Below are 27,425 nucleotides of genomic sequence, written 5' to 3'. Positions count from 1 at the left end.
TCGGCGTAGCTGAGGAGGATGGTGCCATTGTGGAAGGGCAGGGCCACCAGCTGCTCCATCAGCAGGTTGAAGAGGAAGGGGCTGAGGATACCACCCTGGGGCGTCCCGTTCTCCAACCTCTGGAAGCTGGACTTTAGGCCCTGGAATTTTACCCTGGCGCGGCGATGCTGGAGATAGTCGCGGAGCCAGGCTAGCATCCTTCCCATCACGCCCTTCCTTACGAGGGCGGCGAGGATGGCGTTAGGGCTGGCCAGCTCGAATGCCTTTTCCAAGTCGAGGAAGACAACGATGGCGGGGCGATGGTTAACTTGATTCAGCAGTGTCAGGATGCTGTCCGCCGTGCTCCTGCCGCGGGTGTAGCCGAAAATGTGAGGGTGTAGTGGCCCCACACACCACTGAAGGCGAGCAAGCACCATTCTCTCAGCCGTTTTGGCCGTGCAGCTGAGGAGGGAGATAGGCCTTAGCTTAGTGGGCTCCCTCGGTTTGGGGATTGGTTGGATGTCAGCCTCCTTCCACGAAGGAGGCAGGCATCCCGCCATCCACGACTCGTTGACTGTGGCCAGCAGGGCGGCGTCCCCAGCTGGTCCGGCGTGAGCGATCATGGAGTACGTCACGCCGTCGGCCCCTGCTGCTGTGTCACGACCCCGTTTCTTGGCCTGCTCCAGCTCCTGAGGAGTGAAGGGACGGTCTGTTACATCAGCTTCTTTAGTCGCCTCCTCGATGGCCATGTCGCGGAGCGGCCGAAGCTGCTGCTGGAGACGGCGCGTGCTACCCGGAAGCTGGTCACTGGAGCCGCGGGTGGTGAATTCGGCTACGAGCCTCTCAGCCTCCTGGCGTGGGTACGGGTGGGCGGCGGGGCGGCGCCGGAGACGGTCTTCACGCTTTTCCACAGCTGGCTTAGAGACGTGTGGTGGCTGAAGGAGGAGCACCACTCCAACCACTTGGCCTCCCTGGCCTTCAGGGACACCTCCCGTGCGCGGGCCACCACGTCCTGAAGTAGCCTCAAGTTGGTTGGGTTGGGGCGTCTCTTGTAGAGCTTCCTGTGAATGTTCACTCTGTGGTTATGCTCCCGCACCTCCTCGTTGTAGAACCACCAATTTGGCCGGTGACGACGGCTTGGGGCTTTCCTGGGGATGGCTGCGTTAGCAGCCCTCTCAATAGCAGCAGTCAGGTCCCTCTCCCGCTGGTGAAGGTCCACGGGTGGCTGGTAGGCGGCCCACCATTCGTCGAGGGAGGCCTGGAAGCTGGCCCAGTCTGCTCTCCCGATGTTCCAACGTGGAGGGGGGAGGGAGGGCGCTGGGGGTGCCACTGGGAGGGTGGTGAGAGTGGCAAAGTGGTCGCTGGTGAGGGTAGGATGTACTTGCCATGTAGCACCGGCGGCCAGGTCGCTCGAGGCGAGTGTGAGGTCAAGCCTCCCCCCCGGGTGTGGGTAGCCTCCCCTGTGTTGAGGAGGCGGATATGGGGAATGTCCTCGAGTAACACGGCCAGGTGGCGGCCCGTTTCGTTGGCAGCTGACGACTGTGCGTATTTCCTCGCTCATGGTGCGTGGCAGGTCGTGGGAAGGGTCGGTTGGGCCCATGGAGGGTCTCCTCGCTGACGTCGCGGGAGTGCTGGGGGGAGGGTCCCGTGCACCACCTCCTGGTTGGCGAGGTCTGGTTGCGCTGCGCCGGGCCGAGGGGGCGCTGCCACCAGCCTCCAAGGCTGCGGCCCGCGGCCGCTGCTCCCGACTCCGCGTCCTGGGTTGGCGATAGGGGGTGCGATCCCTGGGGGCCGGTCGGCTAATCCCTTCCTTCGGCTCTGGTGCGGCCTGGGCTGGGGGGGTGGGGACCGCGAGGGCCCGCCGCCGACCCCACGCTGACCTGGTTGGTGGTGATGCAGGCTGGAAGGCTTGCCGACGCTGCTGCTGCGGTTTAGGCTGGCTTCGTGGTGGGTGCTGGTGCTTGGTGTCCTGGTGCCGTGATGCTCCAGCGACGAAGTTCTTCTGTTGCTGCGACTGGCTACGTGATGTCCTCGAGCGGCGTCGTTGCTGTCGTTGCGGAGGCCCCTGGGGCTGCCGCTGTTGCTGCCGTTGTGGTGGTCCCTGGGGCTGCCGCTGTTGCTGCTGGGGTTTCTGGGGAAGCCTGGGGAGCCTGCGGACCCTCTCGGGGCACCGAGGGTTCCAGGCGTGATGCTTATTTCCACAGTTGGGGCATTTTGCGGAGGTGGTCTGATTGGATTTGTGCTTTGCGATGCAATCCTCCGTCGGGTGTGGCAAGCTGCACACGCCGCATCTGACGGCGTGTTCACACCGTACCTGGAGATGGTTGTATCTCTGGCATTTATAGCATCTCACCGGTTCCCCCCGATGAGGGCGCAGAGAGTACCTCCCCCAACAGCCGAGGTCCAGTTTGGGGGGCGGCTGTCCCTCCAGCACCACCAGCACTTGCCTTGTGGGGAGCTTATCCGTGCGGGAGCGCAGTCGCTCGGCTGAGATCACCTTTGGGTGAGCCTCTACCGCTTTCTGGGGCAGGTCCAATGGGTAGCGTTCCAGCACTACCTTGTGCCGTCTCAAATTGGGGTCGAGGAGAATCACAGTGTTCCCCTCCTCCGCGCGGCGACGGAGGAGTACTGCGGAGGCTTCGTCCCTGGCCTTGAGGATGTGTTCACCCTGGAGGTTGAGTCTCACCTCCGTTTTCAGGCTGGGGTTCTCCCTCTCGAGAGCGGTGATGGCCTGGTAGGCGCTGTCGTGGTCCCCTAGGTGGCCCAGTTTGAACTTGGGCCTCGGAGGAAGCTGGTGGCGGGCTCTACGATTTCTGACGACGGTGGTCCATCCCTCGCCTTCGTCGTCGCCTGGTTGCTCCTCGTCACTCCTGAGTAGCTGCTCAAGTAGGGCGGCGTCGTCCGCGTTGCTCTGGGTGTCTTCCGGTGAGGAGGGTGCGTTGTTGTTGCTGACAAACATTAGTAAGGAAGTGTCGCTGCTGCTGTCGTCCTCTTGCAGGGAGGGCGCGTAGCTGATACTGGGCCTGGCTCGGGCCGCCTTCTTGGGCGTGGAGAGCTCTTCCGCGGCCTCTGTGGGAAAGCATTCCCTGCCCCTCTTCCCGACACTTGTAGTCGCTAACTCCATCACTCTAGCCATGAGGATGTGCGACGATGGATGAAGACCACGAACTGTGCATGTATGAGGAAATCACTTCGTAGGTTGGACGATGAGATGGTGGTGTGGTCGCTGCACGTAGCTCTGCGCGGGATGAGTGACGAAGAAGTGTGCGATCTTCAGTGCAGATACAAAGAAGGAATTGGAGCGTCAGAGTTGCCAGATTGGCGTTTTTAATGCCAAATTTTGTATCTTTGGAATGTTTTTACTGTGTTTGGCAGGAAATTTTGTTGGGTGGCATTTTTGGGAATTTGGCATTTTTAAATACCCGGTCGTGATTAGAGATCACTCTTTTACTTGTATCAAGAATTAAATGATGTATATGAATGATATAAATTTATCTTGGTTATGTGGGAAATGTAAAGATTTTGTGCCTAGTCAAAGGATGTTTCAGCTCTTCTTTAGTGAAAATATGTAATAACGCAGTAGTGCATCAAACATTTCTAAATCTGATGACGCTTTTGATTATATTTAGACACAATAGAAAAGTCACAAATGTATTTTCTATTTATGTACATCTGAGTCTCTAGGATGTTGTTTAATAAACTGGTTTAATTTATTGTAGAGGATACCAAAAAGTTTACTTAGGAACTTAAACGTAATGTATGGAGTAATACATTTTATTTTAGTTATTGGTATTTTTTCTTTCTCACATAATACGGAGTATAATATATTTTATTTTGGAAGTTCATATCTTTCTTTCCTTTTCACACAGTCTTGAAGTAGATTTATTTCAGAGGATGGTGGTTTATTACAGTACCGCTAGAATTAAATGATGATGTACATGAATGATATAAATTGATCTTGGTCATATCATGTGACATTGTTTTACATTGGCTAGTCAACAGTAGAAAAATATTTTATATTGTAATTGTAGTTATACACATTATCTTTAACTAGTTGATCTTGGTTATATCATGTGGTATTGTATTATATTGGCTAGTCAACCGTAAAAAACTATTTTTCATATTGTAATTGTTTTTATATACATTATTTTTAACTACACATGTAAAACCAAAATACAAAAAAAAAAAATCTTAGAAAATGTAATGGTTGGCATTTTTGGGGCATGTCTTAAAAACATTTTTGCAGCATTTTGTCAGAAGTTGGCATTTTTCCTGGTAGAAAACCTGGCAACCCTGCTAAGCGTGGTTGATGAAGTTGGCCAAAAACATAATAATTTTAGAATTTCTTGTGAGGTTCGAACATGTGGTAGAGTGAACAATTTTATTTTAAAAACTGCTGTTGTTTATTTCTTTACAATACAAAGATTACATAAATATTGCATACAATTAAATACAAATTTTTCATTAAATTTTATTTAAGATACGCTATACAAAATTTATAAGCTATGAAATATGATATTGCGTACATTGTATTACGCAAAGTAGACCACTTGAAAAAAGAAACTAACGAAGCAGAGCGCTTTCGTATATTACATATTCAATGCAAAGAGGACATAGTTGAATAGAAATACATATTTTATATATGCATAAAAAAGGAATACAAAAACTCCATTAAATATTGACGTCAACTTCGCCGTGTTCCATCATGCCAACCAAGAAGACCACAGAATGGACTGGGATAACGCACCAATTATATTCAAATCCCATTGTAGCTTTCAAAGTGGTACCATCGCAAATGCCAAGATATTCCGCAAACTACGTTCCAAGAACTCGGTGAGATGTCCCTTGGGTACTGGTGCAACTCTTGCGTAACGAACGGGTGCTTCGAGGATAAACTGTTGCTTTTTTTGTATAACCATAGTAGTTTGTTGCAGGAAGCGTAAAAAGGGAACAAATATTTTTGCGTAATACACCAAGTACATCAACACCTATAACCTTAGGCAAGTTTGAAGCTCATCTGGAACCTGATACGAATGCCGTTGCAGTCCTTGACAAGTGTGGTGGTGTGAAGAACCGAACGATTCATGTAACCGGGGATGGAATTGCCAGTCCAACTCTTTTTCGGTAGCACTGTGCGGGAATTAGCACCTAGCCACGAATTTACGAGTGCGGACAATCTATAAAGGCAAGAACAACGACTCTACGTGGGATGTTCTGTGGGTATCCAGACATTTGGTCACAGGATATTTGGGCACAGGACATTTAGGCACAACACATTTGGGCACACGACATTTGGTCACAAAGTACTGGGTGCGACATCTGGGCACAGCATAATTCGTGCTGTATATTACGATCTCAAACCAAGAAAAAATCATAAAAGATGATTCTTTTGAACAGTAGGCATGAAAATGTTAAATTAGGCATGAATAATTTATATTAGTTGGGTTTTACTATGTCACGTGACGAATACAAAAAGATGATAAATTACTTAGTTTCCTGCCATCAACTTTCAGACATACATATGAGAATCACACAGCATCAGACATGCATTGTTTCTGATTCTCTATGAATAAGAAAGGAAAAAAAAACCCTGAAAAATATATAATGATGAAATAAAAATAATCCAAATAACTGAAATGTTAAAGAAATGTTATGTGTAAGTAAGCAAAGAATCAATGATTTTATACGAATATCAATTTATTTTTGGATAGTTTCACATAACCAAGACAAAGAGCAATGAAGGACTATCAGTGTTACAATTATAAAGGGCACACAGAAGGGTTTCACCCGAACTTTATGTTTTTGCATAGGTGTGTGTAGGGATTTCATCTAGTAATTGGTTGAATGATCGAAAACAGAGAGTTGTTTTAAATGGAAAAACTTCTAGACGGAAAAATATTACAAGTGGAGTTCCTCAGGGTTCCGTTCTTGGGCCACTTTTATTCATAGTATATATAAATGATATAGACAATGGACTACTGTTTCCAAATTTGCTGATGATACAAAACTGTGCGGCATGGCAAATGATCACTTAAACCAATTAGATATTCAAGAAGATTTAGATGAATTACAGCAATGGTCTGAAAAATGGATAATGAACACAAGTAAATGCAAGGTAATGCACATAGGTAAAAATAACAGTAAGTACGATTACAAGTTATTTGGAAATTCGTTAACAAAAGTGGATAGTGAAAAAGATCTCGGCGTAATTATCAGTAACGATCTCAAATCAACCAAGCAGCGTATTTCAGCCTCTGAGAAAGCAAATAAGATTTTAGGACTGATTGCGCGATCTTTTGACTTCAAAAGTCCATCACTCATTAACAAGCTATATAAATCGTTAGTTCGTCCACACTTGGAATATACTGTTTCCGTATGGTCACCGAATCTCATTAAAGGCATTGACAGACTGGAAAAAGTACAACGGCGAGCCACAAAACTGATTTAAAAAATCTGTTTTCCCTAAAAAAGGGTAGACTCAGAGGTGACTTGATACCGGCCTTTAAAATTCTAAAGGGAATTGACAACATCAAAAGTGACCAAATTTTCACATTGAATGAGAATCAGACAAGAAACAATGGTCTCAAACTGTCCGGAAATATATTCAATTTGGAAGTAGGTAGAAAAAAACTTCGCCAACCGTGTAATTAATGAATGGAATAAACTTCCTGCACAGGTAGTGCAATGTAGTTCAGTTCGAAGCTTTAAGAATCATTTAGATAAACACCTAAGCAAGATGCTGTAATGATTATGATTTATTTTATATTATTTGTTTTTGTTTTGTCATCATTTGTCTGTTTGATTTTCATTTATCATTAGTTATATGTTAATTTATTATCATTTACTATTTACCTGTTTTTTTATTATTTAACTATACCTATGCATTTATTTATGTATTTTATTTGTTATTTACATTATTATAGTTTTTATTTATTAATTTATTATTATTATGATTTTTTCGCACCCGACCTAGATATGGACCAAAAGGTCTCCTGTCGGCATGCTCCGCCTTTGTAATCCTACCAGAAGGGCTTCACCCGAATTTCTGCTTGACTGTAGGTACTTCACTTTTTGGGTTAGGCTGATTCAACATGGAAGTTTGGCATATAGTAATTGGAGTCAGATGTATCTTATTTTATTTTATTTATTTATCTATCTATCTATTTTATTTTATTTTTGAAAATCGGCTTAATTACTATATGCCATTACAGATGGCGACCAGGTACTGATATAGGATTCTATACTCTACTGTAGTATTGTTTACAATATCATTCCAAAATGTCCATGACATTTAAAAATCATTTAGGTAAACACCTAAGCAAGATACTGTAATTAATCTTTTATTTTATATTATTTGTTTTTGTTTTATCATTTGTCTGTCTAATTCTCATGTATTATTAATTATATGTCAATCTATTATTATTTACTATTTACCTGTTTCTTTATTATTTAATTATACCTATGCATTTATTTATGTATTTTATGTTATTTGCATTAGTTTTTATTTATTCATTTATTATAATTAAGATTTTATCGCATCCGACCTAGATATGGAGCAAAAGGTCTCCTGTCGGCATGCTCCGCCTTTGTAATCCTTTATAGGTTAAAATCCTAAATCGTCAAGTGAGCAAAAATCACCAGACACCATTGGTGCACAGATCAAAGAGTTTATTGTTTGATTTTCATTGATTCCTTTGATTAATAATTTCTATATAGAATTTATTATTCCTTTGATCTACCATACTACCATAATCCTGAATGAAAAAGTCCTCTAATGATACTTTCTATGGGATTCTATACTATACATATTGTTTTTGTTTTGTTATCATTTGTCTGTTTGATTTTCATTTATTATTAGTTATATGTCAATTTATTATTATTTATTATTTACCTGTTTGTTTATTATCTAACTATACCTATGCATTTCAAAAGTCCATCACTTAACAAGCTATATAAATCGTTAGTTCGTCCACATATAGAATATGCTGTTTCCGTATGGAGGTATTATGGGTGGTTTAGGAGGTATTATGGGTGGTTTAGGAGGTATTTTGTCATGGATCCGTGGACAAGTGGCTGCCTTTTACAGCCCACGCCGCCCACCTGAGGGAAAGGGCCCACGCTCTCACCTTCCACCCACTAGGGCACGATAACTCCCCCACTGGCGTGCTGTTACCCGCATTGTATATAAATGTATATATCCATGTACATAATTTATACAATAAACCTTTATTAATTGATTAACCATTGTCACATTTAGTCTTTGGACATTTAGTCTTCGGACATTTAGTCTTCGGACATTTAGTCTTCGGACATTTAGTCTTCGGACATTTAGTCTTCGGACATTTAGTCTTCGGACATTTAGTCTTCGGACATTTAGTCTTCGGACATGTAGTCTTCGGACATTTAGTCTTCGGACATTTAGTCTTCGGACATTTAGTCTTCGGACATTTAGTCTTCGGGACATTTAGTCTTCGGGACATTTAGTCGTCGGGACATTTAGTCTTCGGACAATTGGTCTTCCTTTGCAAAATAACTGGTCTTCAGGCATTTAGTCTTCTGGACAATTAGTCCTCATCTTCAAGTTATAACAGGATAATCAGCTTAAAATATCTATATTGAGAAAAAAAGATAGATTGAAATTCATGTCTATACAATTCTTTATTATTTATAGACACATATGATATGCATTATTTTCAGTACAATGTAATACAATCATTCAAGAACGATTGAAATTTATGTATAGATAATTCTTTACTATGTATAGACACATATTATTTCTTTGTCGCGGCTCGTGCCGCTTAAATTCTTCTTATCGGCTTAAGAAACCTGCACAGCGAAGCTATAGCGATAATCCCATACCACACTCCTGGTCATATGGCCATTTCCCGAAGGTTGAGTGTGGTTTGAATTTTCCGCCAAAATCATCGGAAATTTAAAATTCCCGGCTCTGTGCAGGCATGCGCATTGTCGACCCCACCTCCCCCTCCCTATCCCCTCCCTTCTTACCCGGCTAGCTCGAGCCGGGCGTCGCGTCACTTCAATGAGAAATGAAGGCTTCGCCTGTGGGAGGAGGGAGGGACCCTAAATCTGTGCAGGTTTCTTAAGCCGATAAGAAGAATTTAAGCGGCACGAGCCGCGACAAAGAAATATTATCGGCTGAAAGAAACCTGCACAGCGAAGCTATGCATGAGACGAGGACAGGTGGGAGGAGAGGTGAAGCCTGAATCAAACCGTTATTACGTGTGTCTTTCCTATGGGAGACTTATTAATTTTATCACTCAGTAGAGGGGAGACAGAAACGTCAAGTACCCACGCCGAAGAATGTGACATGCACAACATTGCACTGTTCACACAATGCGTAAATTATACGAAATTTGTATCCTGTTCAACGGTTCCTGGCCCCTCCCCACTCCTCGGTCGCCCTTTGCCCCCTCCACTTTTTTGAGATGAGAGGGGTGGAGCCGTTTCCATGGCGACACATGGGACAGGGGCGACCGAGTGGTAGAGACACCGTGTCCCCAAGGGAGTCGTCGATGTCCAGTCCCTAGGTCCCGCACCCGCTCCACAGAGTGGGTGCGGAGCAACTCCAGCGATGCCACAAAGTCCCTGATGCTGTGGGCGTGCGGGGCATGGCCCGGGTCGGCTCTCTCCCAAAAAACGGAAGGGCAGGTGCGCCCGGGACCTCGGGGTTAGGGGAATCCTAAATTTCGAGTTGTAGAAGATATGATCCTCAGAAATCTCTTCCGTGTGGTCCACGTAGTCTTCGAACGCACGGACCGGGCGCAGTGGATGTGGGCGTCCTCCCTCCCGGAAGGACTGTATTCTGAGAGGGCCGATCATGTCGTCCGCTCGGCCGTTCCTGGCCAGGAATGTTGGTGATGGAGAGAGGGTTAGGGCCGAGCTGTCCTCCTCCAGTTTGGAGACGGACGGGTGGCGGGTGATTGCCGCCAGCTGTGAAGCCCTGTAGTCCGTAGTCAAGGCGAGCAGAAAGGCGACGCGTCGAGGGAAGTGTTCTTCCTCCATAATGGCCCTTTCGAATGCCAAGTACTGCAGAACACGATGGAAGGACCAGGGCAGGACCGGTTGATGTCTCGGCTCTCTCGAGGCGCTGATCCCCTTCATTAGGAGGGTTCACGCCCTCTGTGGCACTCGGATGTTCATGCCAAAGCGTAGCGGATCAGTGAGGGCTGTATAATGAGGCAAGATAGTCGCCGGTGCCCTGTTGGTGGAGGTAGCCAGCCAAGTCAGGAAGTCCGGGACCATGCTGGCGGAGATGGTCACCATCGCGCGTCTCCGAAGGCAGTTCCGGAATCTCCGTCAGCAGGACCCACACTGCCGCACTGAGGACGGAAGGTGAGCTCTGAGCATCTTGTCTGCTGCCTCTGTAGAGAAGAGTTGGCTGAGAGCTCCCCGTAGAAACTCCAATTATCAAGTTGGAGTGACGCTTGGAGAGGCGCGGTAAGGCTGTTGGCTAGGCAGGCTGACCCCAGTAGAAGGGGAGAAGGGCCCCATCTCATTAGCTCCCCGAACCACGGCTGGGTTGGCCAGTAGGGAGCTATCAGGAGGACCTGACCCTTGAAGGATCTGAGGGTCTGCATCACCTTCAGGAGGACTAGTGTCGCTGGAGGAGGAAAATGAATACGTACCTCCAGCTGTTCCCGTCACAGGGACACAAATTGACGTCATAGGACTACATGGTGACGTCAATTTATCACAATGACGTCATCTTATCATACCGTGACATCACTGAGTCACAGTGAGCGTTGAAATAAATTTTGACATGGTAAAATTCTGGACCATCATGACTGTAGATTAAATTAAGTTGAATAGGAAAAGTCATGTTCATTTCGACCTAAGTCACAGTGAGCGTCGAAATAAATTTTAACATGGTAAAATTCTCGACCATCATGACTGTAGATTAAATTAAGTTGAATAGGAAAAGTCATGTTCATGTTGACCTGAGTCACAGTGGGCGTTGAATTAGTTTAACATGGTAAAATTATTGACCATCATGACTACAGATTAGCTTAAGTTGAATAGGAAAAGTCATGGTCATTTCGACCTAAGTCACAGTGAGCGTCGAAATTAATTTTAACATGGTAAAATTCTCGACCATCATGACTGTAGATTAAATTAAGTTGAATAGGAAAAGTCATGTTCATGTCGACCTGAGTCACAGTGGGCGTTGAATTAGTTTAACATGGTAAAATTCTTTACCATCATGACTACAGATTAGCTTAAGTTGAATAGGAAAAGTCATGGTCATTTCGACCTAAGTCACAGTGAGCGTCGAAATCAATTTTAACATGGTAAAATTCTCGACCATCATGACTGTAGATTAGCTCAAGTTGGATAGGAAAAGTCATGTCCATTTCCACCTGAGTCACGGTGAGCGTCGAAATTAATTTTAACATGGTAAAATTCTCGACCATCATGACTGTAGATTAGCTCAAGTTGAATAGGAAAAGTCATGGTCATTTCGACCTGAGTCACAGTGAGCGTTGAAATTAATTTCAACATGGTAAAGTTCTTGACCATCATGACTATAGATTAGCTTAAGTTGAATAGGAGAAGTCATGTCCATCTCGACCTGTGTTTTTTTTTTTTTTTTTTCCAAGGTCAAGGCATTTTATTTATGTAATACCTAGCACTTTGCGCCAACTTAAACTGTACTATTTAAAACTGATTTTCCTCTTCTCATTACACTAAATTATTGTAGTTTCTTTGAACTAATTTATACTCATTTTAACTAACATTAGACTCCCTAAGTCTAAAGTTCTTTTGTGTTTTACTTGGGGGTGGAACATCAGGTAAGTCATCTTTAAACTCAAGCCAAGTGAATTTGATAAGAGGTTGGCTGTGGCTCATGAGAAGGGCTGGGTGGTGATTTTTTTTATTTTTTTTTTTTATTTAAGAAACCTGGAAGGAGGGTGGTGCCGTGAGGCGTTAGAAGACCATTGAAGCTCGGAGGTATGGGGCTGCCGAGGCCTGATGATCCTCGGGGAGCCACCCTCCGTATCATAAGACACGTCCCCTTGTCCTCCAAGAGGCCCGGGTTCTTACCACGGACGACTAGAGGACGTATGGGGAACGGAGTACGAGTGGAAAAGGTCAAAGTCTACGCCTAGGGCCTGACAAAGAGAGAAATAAGGCGTTATATGACCATTTTTGGTCGTAGGTATGGGGCTGCCGAGGCCTGATGACCCTCGGGGCGTCACCCTCCGTATCATAGGACACGTCCCCTTGTCCTCCGAGAGGCCCGGATTCTTACCACGTACGACTCGAAGACGTATGGGGAACGGATTACGAGTGGAAAAGGTCAAAGTCTACGCCTAGGGCCTCACAAAGGGAGCCATTAAGGCGTTAGAGGACCATTATTGGTCGGATGTATGGGGCTGCCGAGAGGCCTGATGACCCTCGGGGGCACCCCCTCCGTACCATAGGACACGTCCCCCTCTCTTCCGAGAGTCCCGGGTTCTTACCGCGGACGACCCGAAGACGTATGGGGAACGGATTACGATCGTATAAGGTCAAAGTCTACGCCTAGGGCCTGACGAAGCAATCTATGAGGCTGTTAGAGGACCATTGATGACCGGAGGTTTGGGGCTGCCGAGAGGCCTGATGACCCTGGGGGGCGCCACACTCCGTACCATAAGACACGTCCCCCTGTCTTCAAAGAGGCCCGGGTTCTTACCACGGACGGCCTGGAGACGGGGACGTATTGCGATCGTATATGGTCAAAGTCTACGCCTAGGGCCTGATACAAACCGTGAGGCAATAGAGGACCGATGATGGTCAGAGGTATGGCGCTGCCGAGAGGCCTGATGACCCTGGGGGGCGCCACACTCCGTACCATAAGACACGTCCCCCCCGTCTTCAAAGAGGCCCGGGTTCTTACCACGGACGGCCTGGAGACGGGGACGTATTGCGATCGTATATGGTCAAAGTCTACGCCTAGGGCCTGAAACAAACCGTGAGGCAATAGAGGACCGATGATGGTCGGAGGTATGGCGCTGCCGAGAGGCCTGATGACCCTGGGGGGCGCCACCCTCCGTACCATAAGACACGTCCCCCTGTCTTCCGAGAGGCCCGGGTTTTTACCACGGACGGCCTGAAGACGGGGACGGATTGCGATCGTATATGGTCAAAGTCTACGCCTAGGGCCTGATACAAACCGTGAGGCAATAGAGGACCGATGATGGTCAGAGGTATGGCGCTGCCGAGAGGCCTGATGACCCTGGGGGGCGCCACACTCCGTACCATAAGACACGTCCCCTGTCCTCCGAGAGGACCCGGGTTGTTTACCAGGGACGGCTCGAAGACGGGGACGGATTGTGCTCGTATAAAATCAAAGTCGAAGAATGAGACAAACCAGCAGCCAAGCGGAAAGCGATAAAACTAACAGACGATTAACCAGCAGGAAACGGGACCGCCTGCTCCCATGTGGGCAGCGAGTTAACCACTCGGTCCCGTTTCCGCGATCTAAGTGACGCGACGCCCGGCTCGAGCTAGCCGGGTAAGAAGGGAGGGGATAGGGAGGGGGAGGTGGGGTCGACAATGCGCATGCCTGCACAGAGCCGGGAATTTTAAATTTCCGATGATTTTGGCGGAAAATTCAAACCACACTCAACCTTCGGGAAATGGCCATATGACCAGGAGTGTGGTATGGGATTATCGCTATAGCTTCGCTGTGCAGGTTTCTTTCAGCCGATAAGATATACATTTTTCGGGTCTCACTAAACGCCGACCAAAGTCGACCAAAGCCGACCAATGATGGTTTTTGATCAAATGCATAATCTATATATAAGAAATAGCATATGGTTGCATTATTTGACCTATTTTCTTTAAAATGTGTGATTTCTATGTAAAATCATCAAAGAGAAGTTACGTTTTTATCCTCTGTAAAATTACCAACCTGCAACCAACGCCGACCAAACCCAAACAGTGACGGCTTTTGCTCAAATGACAAAAACGTATTCTCTTTGATGATTTTACATGGAAGTTACACATTTTAAAGAAAATAGGTCAAATAATGCAACCATATGCTATTTTTTTATATATAGATTATGCATTTGGGCAAAAACCGTCATTGTTGTGGTTTTGGTCGGCTTTGGTCGACGTTGATCGGCGGTTGGTAATTATGCAGAGGATAAAAACGTAACTTCTCTGATGATTTTACATGGAAATCACACATTTTAAAGAAAATAGGTCAAGTAATGCAACCATATGCTAATTTTTATTTAAAATTATACATTTGAGCAAAAACCGTCATTGTTTGGGTTTGGTCGGCGTTGGTTGCCGGTTGGTAATTTTACAGAGGATAAAAACGTAACTTCTTTGATAATTTTACATGGAAATCACACATTTTAAAGAAAATGGGTGAAATAATGCAACCATATGCTATTTTATATATATAAATTATGCATTTGGGCAAAAACCGTCATTGTTTGGTTTTGGTCGGCTTTGGTCGACTTTGGTCGGCGTTTAGTGAGACCGCATTTTTCAATACAATGTAATATAATCATTCACTTTAATAAGTTTACAATTATGTAAGACGAGTAGAATTACGGGTATTTGTCAACGTTCTAGCACAGATATCATCATGAGAAACACAGTTTATTGAAACTTTTAGTTCATGATCGCAGGAAATCATTGACATCTGATATGCCATCGCGATGCTGCTCGCAAAGTATTTAGTTTATTCTGAAGCTGGACATGTTTACGCTTAACTCGTTTCTTTGTTTACTTAAAATTTAGAACACCAAAATGCCATTATTATTTTTTGAGCACCAACATAACTACTTTGGTCATTCTTTATTTATATTTTATTTACCTTTATTTATCTATTTATGGATGAATGGATGAATGAACATAAAAAATCCTTTTGGTGCCAAATAAGTCGCTTAACGCACGAAACCTGTTTATTATCTAACTATACCTTTGCATTTATTTATGTATTCTATTTGTTATCTACATTATTATAGTTTTTATTTATTTATTTTTTACTATTATGATTTTTTCTCGCATCCGACCTAGATATGGGCCAAAAGGTCTCCTGTAGGCATGCTCCGCCTTTGTAATCTCGCAACAATTATCGAACACGAGGCCCGAGTGCGCCTAAACGCGTGAGAGCGGGACATAATCCTGCCAGGGCGAGATTTCTCAAGAAGGGGGAAGTCTCGGGTAGCAGTACTTTCGGTAATTGCGGTGTGGTTAGCACGTCAATCAGAGATAGGGACTAGGGTAAATGACAGGGCGTAATTGATGTGATGAGCAATCGAGTGTGAATGTTCTCCATTCAGAACAACATTTCCCGCATGATATAACCAAGATAAATTTATATCATTCATATACATCATCATTTAATTCTTGATATAAGTAAAAGTGATCTCTAATCACGACCGGGTATTTAAAAACGCCCCCCAAAAATGCCAAATTCCCAAAAATGCCACCCAACAAATTTTCCTGCCAAACACGGTAAAAACATTCCGAAGATACAAAATTTGGCATTGAAAACGCCAATCTGGCAACTCTGACGCTCAGTGATGATCTGCATTCGCGGAACATAGATGGCAGGCTAGCGGTAACCACGAATCGTAACCACGAATCGTAGCTGGGGTCGGTAATTTTGCAGAGGATAAAAACGTTACTTCTCTTTGGTCAAATTACATGAAAATCACACATTTTAAAGAAAATAGTTCAAATAATGCAACCATATGCTAATTTGTTACGGTATATGTAGCTGTGGTCGGTCATACTGCAGAGACTAAAACATAACTTCTCTTTGGTGAAATTACATGAAAATCACACATTTTAAAGAAAAAAAGTTTAAATGATTCAACTATATGCAACCATACATATATAGAAGTGTGCATTTGAGCAAAACCCGTCCTTTTTTGTATTTTCTCTGTTTTCTCTGTTTCCACACCAGTACCATGTTACCATTCAGTCTTCCGAATTGCCGTTGTTGTTGTACTCCTGAGGAACGCCAAGATTGTGTTTTTGATGTGCGTAATTGTGTACAATAGTCTTCCATAATGTTTTGTATAGCACTGGATGAAGTGTTACATCCTGGGTAGTCATCAACGATTCGACCATCCAGTCGCCTCTGTTCGAAGGGCATAGCGGTCGCATCTCAACCTAGCCAGATGGGCTCTCCGACTCTGCCTTGTCGAAGGAAAGAGATTCTTTTAAACACTACTATCTTTTCATTTTCTTACAGACATTCTTCCCCTCCCTTAAAAACCGATCCCGCGCAAGCGGGTGGTCTTACCTAGCAAGTCGCAAGTCGCAGTAGTAAGGATATCACGGGCTCGGCCCTGTAACATCGTCACTGTGTTGTCGTAACAGTGAAGAACATTTTAGTTGAGTCAGATATTCATTTCCCCGTCTGGGGTATTGGCTGCTTGTTATTGTGGCAAAGAGGCATGCAATTGATACTTTAGGGTCTATATGGGGCGCCCCTACGGACTAGAGCCACACATCATTTTGTCTATGATAGAGGAAAACTCTTCATAGAGAAATGATGACACTTTTATACTACGACTGTCCCTCCGTTATGCTGTCCCCCAACCCCTTGCTGCTATCCTGTACCATTTCTCGGGGTATTCTTTTTCTGCTGTGGGGGAATTCCCTGTGGTGGGGGGAAAGAATACTGCCACCAAGTATTTCCACTTGGATCGTAAGAGGCGAGAAGAAAGGGATGGGGATTGGGACTAGGCATCCTTCTCCTTGTAGCCCCACATGGGACATTCCTAAACGAAAAAGTAAAGGCATAAGAGGGTCTGGGAGTTTTCCGACCAGCAGCCTAAGGTTTGGGTCTTTTAATGTGCGTGGATGTGGTACAGATGAGAGTAAAAGGGAGGAGATAGGTAGTATGTTTGTGAGAAGAAAGATGGATGTGTTGGCTTTGAGTGAAAATAAGTTGAAAGGGAAGGGTGTGTGTGTAAGTTTGGGAGTTTAAGTGGGAGGTTATCAGGAGCGAAGAGAGGGCGAGGGAGGGAAGGGGTGGCTATTCTAGTAAGTGAAGAGATAGGTAAACGTGTAGTGGAGTGGAAGGTTTCCTCAAGGATATTGTGGATGAAGGTGAAACTGGGAAAGGAGATGTGGGTCTTTCTAAGTGCATATGGGCCGGGCAGTGAGAAGGGTATAGAAGAAAGGGAGGCCTTTTGGATAGATTTAAAAGAGTGCATGGAGGATTTAGGGAGAAATGTCAATGTAATAGTACTGGGAGACCTTAATGCTAGGGTAGGAAATGGTCCAATTGATGGAGTGGTTGGGAAATGTGGAGTTCCAGGAAAGAATCGTAGTGAAGAGTTGATGGTGGAAATGTGTCTAGAAAGAGAGTTGATGATAGCAAATACAGTGTTTCGGAAGAAAGTCAAACATAAGTACACATGGAAGAGGGTGGTGGATGGAAGGGTGGTAGATAGAGCGTTGATGAATTATGTAGTGGTAAATAGGACTATGATAGTAAGAGTTAAGGATGTATATGTGCTAAGGGGAGAGGGTGGGGGAATATCAGATAATTTTTTGGTGGAAGGTAAGCTGAGAGTGGAGGATAGATGGAGAAAGAGGAAAGGGACAAAAGGTAGGGAGGTGCTTAGAGTGAACTCTTTAAATGAAAAGGAGAAGGAGTACAAGAAGAAGCTGAGAGAGGTGTGGGAGGAATTGAAGGATAGAGTAGAGCTAGGTGTGGAGGAGGAATGGGGATGGTTCAAGGAGGGAGTCACAAAGTGTGCAAGGATGGTGTGTGGAACAAGAAAGACAGGAGGAAATAGAAGGAAGGGTAGTGAATGGTGGGATGAGGAAACAAAGAAGGTTGTAGAAGAGAAGAAGCGAGCATTCACAGATTGGTTACAAAATAGGACGAGGGAGTCATATGAGAGGTACAAAGAAAAGAAAAGAGAAGTAAAGCAAAAGGTAAAGGAGGCAAAGAGGAGAGCAGATGTGAAATGGGGTAAGAGTATGACAGAAAATTTTGAAAGTAATAAAAAGATGTTTTGGAAAGAAATTAAGAGAGGAAGAGGAGGCGAATCAAGTAGAGAAGAAAAGGTAAAAGGTGCAGATGGAGAGATGATAATGGAAGAGAAGGCAGTGAGGGGAAGATGGGCAGAATATTTTAGGGAGTCGCTAAATGTGAAGGAGGATAGGGAGGGAAAGATAGTTGCAGTGGAAAATGCTAAGAAAATGAGAGTGACGAGTGAGGAAAATGGAGGAGAAATAAGGAAGGATGAAGTGAAGGTAGTTGTTAAGATGATGAAAGCATGTAAGGCACCTGGTCTGGATGGATGCCATGCTGAATGTCTAAAAAAGGGAGGTACAGTGATGGTGGACTGGCTGGTGAGGTTATTTAATGTTTGCTGGAGAGAGGGTAGAGTGCCGGAGGACTGGAGAAGTGCCTGTATAGTTCCACTTTACAAGGAAAAAGAGGACAAGCGTGAATGTAGTAGTTTCAGAGGGATTAGCTTGTTAAGTGTAGTAGGGAAGGCTTATGGGAGATCTTGATTGAGAGGATTAGGAGAGGAACAGAAGGAGTAATTGGTGAAGAACAGTGTGGATTTAGGACGGGTAGAGGTTGTGTAGATCAGATCTTTGTGGTAAGACAGATATGTGAGAAAGCTATAGGAAAGGGGAAGGATGTTTTTTGGGCTTTTATGGATCTGGAAAAGGCTTACGATAGGGTAGACAGAAAGGCACTGTGGGAGGTTATGTAGATATATGGGATAGGAGGAAAGCTTCTGGGAGCTGTCAAGAGTTTTTATGAGAGTAGTAGAGCTTGTGTCAGGATTGGAAATGGAGAGAGTGAGTGGTTTGAGGTAAAGGTGGGACTTCGTCAAGGATGCGTTATGTCACCCTGGCTGTTCAACTTATACATGGATGGGGTAGTGCAAGAGGTAAATGCAAGGGTAGTGGGTCAGGGATTGGAGATGGTTAAGGAAAATGGAGAAAAGTGGGAGGTGAGCCAGCTGTTGTTTGCGGACGACAATGCGCTTGTGGCAGGATCGGAGGAGGGACTGAGGAAGTTGGTGGCAGAGTTTGGGAGAGTATGTGATAGAAGAAAGCTAAAGATAAATGTGGGTAAAAGTAAGGTGAGGAGATGTACAAGGGGTGAAAGTGGCAGTAGACTGGAAGTGAGCATTAAGGGAGAGCAACTGGAGGAAGTGGATAGTTTTAGATACTTGGGTGCAAATGTGGCAGGAAAAGGTGGAGTGAAGGTGGAGGTAGAATGTAGATTGAGAGAAGCGAGTAAATGCCTTGGTGGATTAAAGAGTGTAATGAGGAATAGACATTTGGGAATGGATGCTAAGAGGAGACTGTATGAAGGAGTGATTGTGCCAACAGCACTGTATGGGGCAGAAACATGGAACATAAGAGAGGAAGAGAGGAGTTTGAATGTGTTTGAGATGAGGTGTCTGAGGAGTATGGTGGGGGTTACTAGGCTAGATAGAGTGAGAAATGAGGAGGTGAGGAGAAGAACGGGGGTGGAAAGGAAGTTGGGAGATAGGGTTGATGAAAGAGTATTAGGATGGTTTGGACACATGGAAAGAATGAGTGAAGAAAGACTAGTAAAAGAGGTATGGAAGGCAGACGTGGAGGGAGTGAACATGAGGGGACGTCCGAGGATGAGGTGGATGGATGGGGTGAAGGGGGCTTTGGGGAAGAGGGGGATGTCTGTTGAGGAAGGACGGGAGAGGACAGAAGACAGGGGTGAATGGAGAATGGTTGTATATGGATGATGTTGTGATGCATGAGGTGGAATGGGCGGAGGGATTGGGGGGTGAGGTAGTATGTGTGAGCAAAATTTGACGCAGCCCGAAGGGATTTCTCCCCGTCTTCTCCTTTTATGCATGGGGGGTCGGAGAGGGGGGTGTCGCCGATTTAATGAAGCGGCCTTGCTATGGATGTGCTGTGTCTTGCGACACTGCTTCTGACCCAGGGCAGTGGACAGGATGAAGGGATGACCCGTCATCCAGGAGGTGCTAAGATGGGAGGGAGGGTGGAGGGGTGTGGAGTGTATTCAGGGATGGAATGGGTGGGAATGATTTTATGCCTTTTTCCTTTTTGGCTACCTCCCTTGTAAGGGGGAAAAAGCCTTGGTATATGTATGCAGATATTCATTTCATTAACTATATCTACATAACTATGGTTGCACTGGAATTATTACAATCAAAGCATATTTTTTGAGATGGTGCTTTACATGTTTGAGAATATTTCCTTATGTAATGGAAACTAGTGAAACATACTACGGCAGGGGTTCCCAAAGTGGTCGATATCGACCTCCAGGGGTCGATGAGACCATCCAAGGGGTCGACAAATAGCCAAGGGGTCGAGAGGGGGTCAGTAGATTGCTAGGGGGTCGATGAAACCATCCATGGGGTTGAAAGGGGGTCAGTAGATTGCTATGGGGCCGAAAGGCAGTCTTTAAAATTAAATGGTTAGCATGAAATGATCCTGTTCTCTTTCCGTACTGAAAGAGTGAGAATAATCAACCAACCAATATCTAAACTTAAAGAAAAACCATGTCAGTTCACTCTGAGTCGAAAATTCTCCCCATTCTATGCATGTAGGGAGAATCTCACACACAACCACATCGTGAATGAACATCAAGATGACGAGCTTGTGTAATATTAATGGCTTGAATATTACTTATAGTAATATAATAAAGAATATATAACATAAATATTTATTCTAAAACATGTTTATGTATATGTGAAAGTATCTGTATCATTATTGGAACGCCGTCGCCCTGATGAATATTGTCATTTAGACCTTTTATAACGGATGATAATAATGATAACACTATTGATAACTAGAACTGTGATCAAGAGTACTTACTTGTGCGTCGATGATGACGGTTCTTCGGTTGCTTCTGGGTGGGTCCTTGCTCTTCCTTTGTAACACACACTCCACTGCACCTAGTCTAAATCTAGCCTAATTCCCTACCTCCTAACCATTAATACTAGCCTAACCGATCCTCCGTGTGTCTTCCTCCCTTACACTCACGTTCCCCCAACCACCCACGCGCGGTCCTTCCCAGGCACTGTCCATCCAGCGTTCGTGCCCTTTGACCCCCTCCCCCCCCCAAAGGAGGGGGAGGGGGTGCCAACCGCCCGCCCCCGTCCGCGTCATATACACTCACCCCCCCCCTTGATCTCGAGATCAACCTACTCCTCGTTTTCTCCTTCCTCTACATCATAGTCCTGCAGCCACCTTGGCGGGCGTCTGTCGCGGTGGGGTCTCCGAGACACCCCCTCCTCGTTCGTTGTCGCTCCGTGGCCTTCCTCCTTGTCTTCTCCTTCACTCACTACACGCCGAACATCCAAGATATGCCGCGGCACTCCCTCAACAGAAACATTGTTCCGTGAGTTCACCTCCGTAACTGTCCCTCTTGTCCACTGTGACGTGCACTTCCTGTCCTTTGGTCTCACCCAGACCTCCTCCCCCACTTGCACTGAGGCGGGGCCTTCTTCGGCATTGGCCGGCGGTTCCGGCCCCTTCAGCGGATGCCGCCAATCGTATTTGAACACGGCCTTTTGCGGGACCGAGTGGTCGTCTTGGCCTGACCTGGGGGACATGTTATACAAAAAAACTGCCTCCGTCGGCAGTATTCGCGCCTTCTCGGCCATGGACTTAATTGTACGATGGTGTCGTTCTATTATCCTATTTCCGCTCGGTCAGTCGACCGAGCGGAAATGGGCTGCCCGGAAGAAGCGTCTTGTGTTCCACTTGTCCAATGTACCTCTCAGCGCCTCTGACCGAAACGCCGTGCCGTTGTCCATCAGGACTTCATCCACTGGGCCCCCGCTCCAAAAATACCTCGTTCATCACCCGCGCAATCTCTTTTCCAGTCTCCGCCTTCAATTCTCGCCAAATGCCGAACCGCCCTGGCCCGCATTCGACCATCGATAAGTATCTGGTGCCTTGATAGTGGGTTACGTCAATCACCAGCCGCCTCCAGTTCTCCTCCACGCAGAGCTCCCCCGCTGAATGCGATCTGAAGTCGGGGTCTATGGACTGACAGCGGGCGCACGCCCTCACCGCATGCCGCACTTCTTCCCTCGATATGTTCGGGTCAACCTTCCTTGCCAGGAACAATGACCTATCGACCCCTAGGTGATGCGTTTCGTGCAACTCTTTCGCACGAAAGGATCCAGCGGCGCACACCTCGAGCTTCTTCTCGTCCTGTTCTTCCTTCGCTTTCAGCCAGCTCTTCTTTATTCTGGTTAGCGCGTCTGCTTTGTTCGTCTCCGAGGATACCTCTCTCACCCTTATTTTCATGCCGAACTCGTCGATTAATTCCCTCAGGATCCCGAGGCAGCGTTTCACAAGGATCTCTGCTGCTCCTTTCGTTCGTACTCTCTTTTCAGCCGTCAGCACCGAGTTCATCCACTCCACTACCGTGGCTGAGTTCGTTCTGATTTCGATCTCACGCAGCCCACATTTCAGCGCCAAATTGATTCCTTTTCTGACCGCGTCCAACTCTGACACGTTAATATGGTGGTAGTCGTCCTTCTTCCGCTGCCACGCTCCATCTTCGACTACCACGCCCCCTATCTCCAAGACGGCGCCGGCCCCTATACTACTTGCGTCGCACCACACTACGCCATGGCTCTGCTGGGGCGCGTTCCACTGTCCCCTTACTGGATCATCGTGCATCGTCCTCTGGACAACGTCGCGTATCATGGTTAGCGTGTCCCCATCAATCTTCTCTCCCCAATCTTTCGATCCCGCCCTCCTCTTAATGTAGCTGCACGCCGTACGGAGCCAACTGGCGATCGGGTAGTGGCGCACTAATTTGCCGCAAAGGGAGAAAAGTTCTCGCTTACACATTTCGTCCGTCACCTTCGGGATCTCGTTCCCTCGCCTGAACATCAGCGTTCCGGCCCCGTTCCTTTCCATTCGCAGTCCCAACACTGCTCCTCCCTCCAATGGCTCCGGCTCCTTAGCTGTCAATCCGTACCGAGCCAAATGTTCCACCACGCTCGACATTGATACTACGCTATCATCCCCCAGTATGTCGTCGAGGTACGAGTCAGTGCCCTTCTTCATCGTTTCAGTCTTCTCCAATACCGTCTTCAGGATTCTCGTCATGATCCTCGGGGCCGAGCTGAGCCCAAAACCCAGTATGGTCAAGCAGTAAATTCTCCCTTTGTATTTTACTAGCTGGTACTTCCATAGTTTCTTCGTCACGTGAATTTGCAGGTAAGCCGCCCGCAAGTCTACAACCGCGGACGCCCCCCTCCTTCGGCGCCACCTGTGTAGGGTCTCGCTACACACGTCTACAAAATCGTCGCCAGTATGACACTTCACATGCTGGTTCAGCTCTCGGAAATCCAGCACCGGTTGTACTTTGCTCTTGGTTGGCTGTACCACTGCCATCAAGGGCAGGATTCCGCTCTTCACTGGTTCCTCCCAGGGACTCAAGATTCCCTCCTCGATCCACCGCTCCACTTCAAGGTCAAAGCCCTCCCTCACCCCCTCTCTGAGGGTCCGCGTGTAGCAGTCGACTTTGTTCTTCAAGACGGGCAAGCCTTCCTTCGGATACCACTCTACTTCCCACTTCCGGCCGTCAAATCCCGCCAGGAAGTCCTCGTCCTCAATCGTGCACGGCGTCGCCCTCTCGACAGGGTCGAGCTTCGGGGCAGCACCGCCCTCCGTGGCTCCCATTGCCACTCCTGTGTCCTCACCCGGCCTCGGTCGGGTCTTCATCCTCCCTTCCGAGTCCCGCCTCATCCCAATCCGTATGAGCCCACCGATAAACGTGACTTCTCCAAGCTGGGCAATTCCGTCCATTCCCAGCATCACGTCAATTCCCTCTAGAATCGTTCTGATGACGAACACTCTTAGTCGTATCGGGATACACTCTACTATCATTTCAATTTCCTGGTCGCCTTCGCATATCGTCTCTTTCCCGTCGACTGTCGTCAGGGCCACATCTCCCCGTCTAAACTCTTGAACTATGTCGGTCCTCACGATCGTGGTTGAACAGCCCGAGTCTATCAGCGCCCTTGCGCGTCTCCCTCTCACCCAAATATCCACGATCGGCGGCCCCTTGCATGGTGGCCACCGATTTCCCGTTTCCCTGACTGCAATTTCAGGCCATGTGCCCTGGCTGATTGCATGAGTAGCAGATGAGCTCTACCTCCTTACAGTCCCTCGCAAGGTGACCCAGTCGCCGACACTCGTAATAACGGACCCGCGACAGCCCACGCCATCCGTTGTAGTCACCCCCGAACTCACCCGCTCTCCTTTCTCGGTAGGCGTTAGTGGCCACGGTTCCGGCCCGCGCGCCCTCTCCCGCCAAGGGCGGCTGTATCCTCCTTTGTGGCTGTTCTTTGGCTACAGCCCCCATCGGCCCTCTATCCTTGCCTTAGTCAGGAGCCTGGCGCGGGCTATCAGTTCGTCCATGTCTACCTTTGCTGCATTTTCCATTGCTTGCAGCCCAGTCGATATGTGATCTAGAAACCCATTCACGAAAGCCATTCTCACTACCATCTCCAGGCTTTTGCCTTCGAGATTAACCAGGCCCGCCAATCGCCTGATGTCATTGACGAACATGTCAACCTGTTCTCCTATCCACCGCATTCGCTGTAGTTTACAGAACGCTTCGAAGGGGCTCTCACCGAAAACCTCCTGTAACCTCTCCTTCACCTTTCCCACATCCTTTCGATCTTCGGTTGCCATCTCCATGTAGACAGATAAGGCCACGCCCTCTAAATTTAGCGCGGTGTAACTCGCCACATCCTTTACTCCCGTCAGCTTCGCGACCAATTCCGCCTTCGTCAGCCACACGGAGACATCTCCATTCCCGTCAAACGGCCTTAGGGTGATACTGTTCATCTTGAACGGCTCGTTTCCACTCGCGGGTGTGGTCATTTCGGCGGTGCCTAGATAGCTTGTGATCAACAGTACTTGTGCGTCGATGATGACGGTTCTTCGGTTGCTTCTGGGTGGGTCCTTGCTCTTCCTATGTAACACACACTCCACGGCACCTAGTCTAAATCTAGCCTAATGCCCTACCTCCTAACCATTAATACTAGCCTAACCGATCCTCCGTGTGTCTTCCTCCCTTACACTCACGTTCCCCCAACCACCCACGCGCGGTCCTTCCCAGGCACTGTCCACCCACGCCGATGCGAGGGCACTCCCCCCTCTGGTGGGAAGGGGGATACCAGCGCTCGTGCCCTTTGACCCCCTCCCCCCCAAAGGAGGGGGAAGGGGTGCCAACCGTCCGTCCCCGTCCGCGCCATATACACTCACACTCACACCACAAGAACTATAATAATAACAATAATAAGAATAGTAATAGTAATAATAACAATAATAATAAGGATAATAACAAATATAATAATATCATTAGCATTAATAACAATAACAACACCAATAATAATAATAATAAACTGACATAATTCGTGAATTAATAGTTTGGGGGTCTATAGACAATTTTAAACTTTACTAGGGGATCTATGAGCTGAAAGGTTTGGGAACCCCTGGTCTAAAACAAAAACATTAGGCACCAGCAGCTCCATTGATAAAATCAGAGAATACAAAGAGAAATTGGGAATAATCATGAAAGAAAAGCAACACAATGACTTAAACGAAGAAAAGGACTCGTCAATATGAGATACTCATTAGAAAGATTCTCACTGCTGGTTTTATGTCAAAACTCTTCACCGTCTACCTGGAAGCGTTAGAAAATTATTGAAATAAGGATCAAAAGAATCTCAAGCAGAAAGCAGTCTTGAAAAAAAGTATTCTTGTATATCCACCGGGAATATATACAGAATATTATTGCAGTATTTCTCAACCTTGGAAGCTTCGTGGATCTCTTGATACAGGATTAGATAGGACATAGTCAATTTTTCTATTCATTTAGTGACACAAACGTTATAATATGTTATATGGATCATCGCCACATTCTGAGAAACGTAGCTAGGCAAGGAAAAAAAAAACACATTATATAACCCTGAATTATATATATATATATATCTATATATATATATATATATATATATATATATATATATATATATATATATATATATAAAACGCATTCAAAATTATTCTGAAATTACCTCAGTGGTGACGGTCTTTGGGGGACACTTTCGTAAGGGTGATTGGCTGTACAATACCGACTACCAATACGTGGTGACGTCACGGCAACGGGGACAACTAATTGGCCGAGAGTGGTGACGTCACGGCAACGCAGACGACTGATTGGCCGAGAACGCTGACGTCACGGCAACGGAGGCGATTGATTGGCCGCGAGCAAAGGGCAGGGCGCGAAGCGCCCTCTCGCGAATCAATTCAAGCGCCCATGGCGAAGCCATAGCGACAAAGCCGATGCCAAGAGACGAAACGGCGAAGAAGCGTAGACAGAGGCGTAGATAGAAGCACCTATGGAAATGGCTAATGGCTACCAAGGGTATAACGAAGAAGACGTTCCAAGAAGATAAGGTATTGGCCGCCGCTCCTCCTGGGGGCCCCCGCTGCTCCTCCTGGGGGCCCCCGCCGCTCCTCCTGGGGACCCCCGCCGCTCCTCCTGGGGACCCGCGCCGCTCCTCCTGGGGACCCGCGCCGCTCCTCCTGGGGCTCCCGCCGCTCCTCCTGGGGGCCCCCGCCGCTCCTCCTGGGGGCCCCCGCCGCTCCTCCTGGGGGCCCCCGCCGCTCCTCCTGGGGGTCCCCGCCGCTCCTCCTGGAGGCCCCGCCGCTCCTCCTGGGGGCCCCCGCCGCTCCTCCTGGGGGCCCCCGCCGCTCCTCCTGGGGGCCCCCGCCGTCCTCCTGGGGAACCCCGCCGCTCCTCCTGGGGAACCCCGCCGCTCCTCCTGGGGGCCCCTGCCGCTCCTCCTGGGGGCCCCCGCCGCTACTCCTGGGGACCCCCGCCGATCCTAAACCCTGATGCTTGTCTGGGGGCCCCCGCGACTCCTTTGGGGGCCCCCGTGGCTCCTTTGGGGTCCCCAGGTTGAGAACCACTGGCCTACACAAAATACTCATCCTTATTTTCCTCCCCTCCGTCTCAATTTACTTAACTTCAATGTGGGCGGATTTAAAACTTCGGGATTGTCAAACACATTAAAGGGAGCGCGTATAATGGTTAAAGCGATGATGTGCTGTTGTCAGAGTGGTTGGCTTTGTACGAAGGATTAGGCCTACACGCGTATGTGTATATGTATATGTGTATATGTGTGTATGTGTACATATGTTTTGGACGTGTGTGTGTGTGTGTACATGTGTATGTGTACATGACTGTTTGGACGTGTGTTTTTACGTGTCCGTCTATGTGTGTACCTGTGCGTGTGTTTTACGTGTGTGTGTCTGTACATGTGTATGTAAACGTGCGTGTGTTTACATGTGTGTATGTGTACATGTTTGTGTGTGTACATGTGTGTATATATATGTCTGTATGTGTACATGTGTGTTAGTCTACATGTCTATGTACATAT

The 27,425-nt window shown here is 46.9% G+C and overlaps 1 protein-coding gene across 1 annotated transcript; it reads right to left on the bottom strand.

Annotated features, from left to right (window-relative positions):
• Nucleotides 1-811: 811 nt before the first annotated feature.
• Nucleotides 812-3,551, bottom strand: LOC143026125 (uncharacterized). The gene has a single exon (XM_076186128.1). The coding sequence runs from the start codon at nucleotides 3,113-3,115 to the stop codon at nucleotides 812-814; it is 2,304 nt and encodes a 767-aa protein (XP_076042243.1). The 5' UTR covers nucleotides 3,116-3,551.
• Nucleotides 3,552-27,425: the final 23,874 nt, after the last annotated feature.

This window comes from Oratosquilla oratoria, chromosome 6 (genome assembly GCF_046742065.1).
Source record: "Oratosquilla oratoria isolate Oo_2021 chromosome 6, ASM4674206v1, whole genome shotgun sequence".
In the NCBI taxonomy this organism is placed as follows: domain Eukaryota; kingdom Metazoa; phylum Arthropoda; class Malacostraca; order Stomatopoda; family Squillidae; genus Oratosquilla; species Oratosquilla oratoria.
This window is presented reverse-complemented; position numbering and strand designations above follow the sequence as displayed.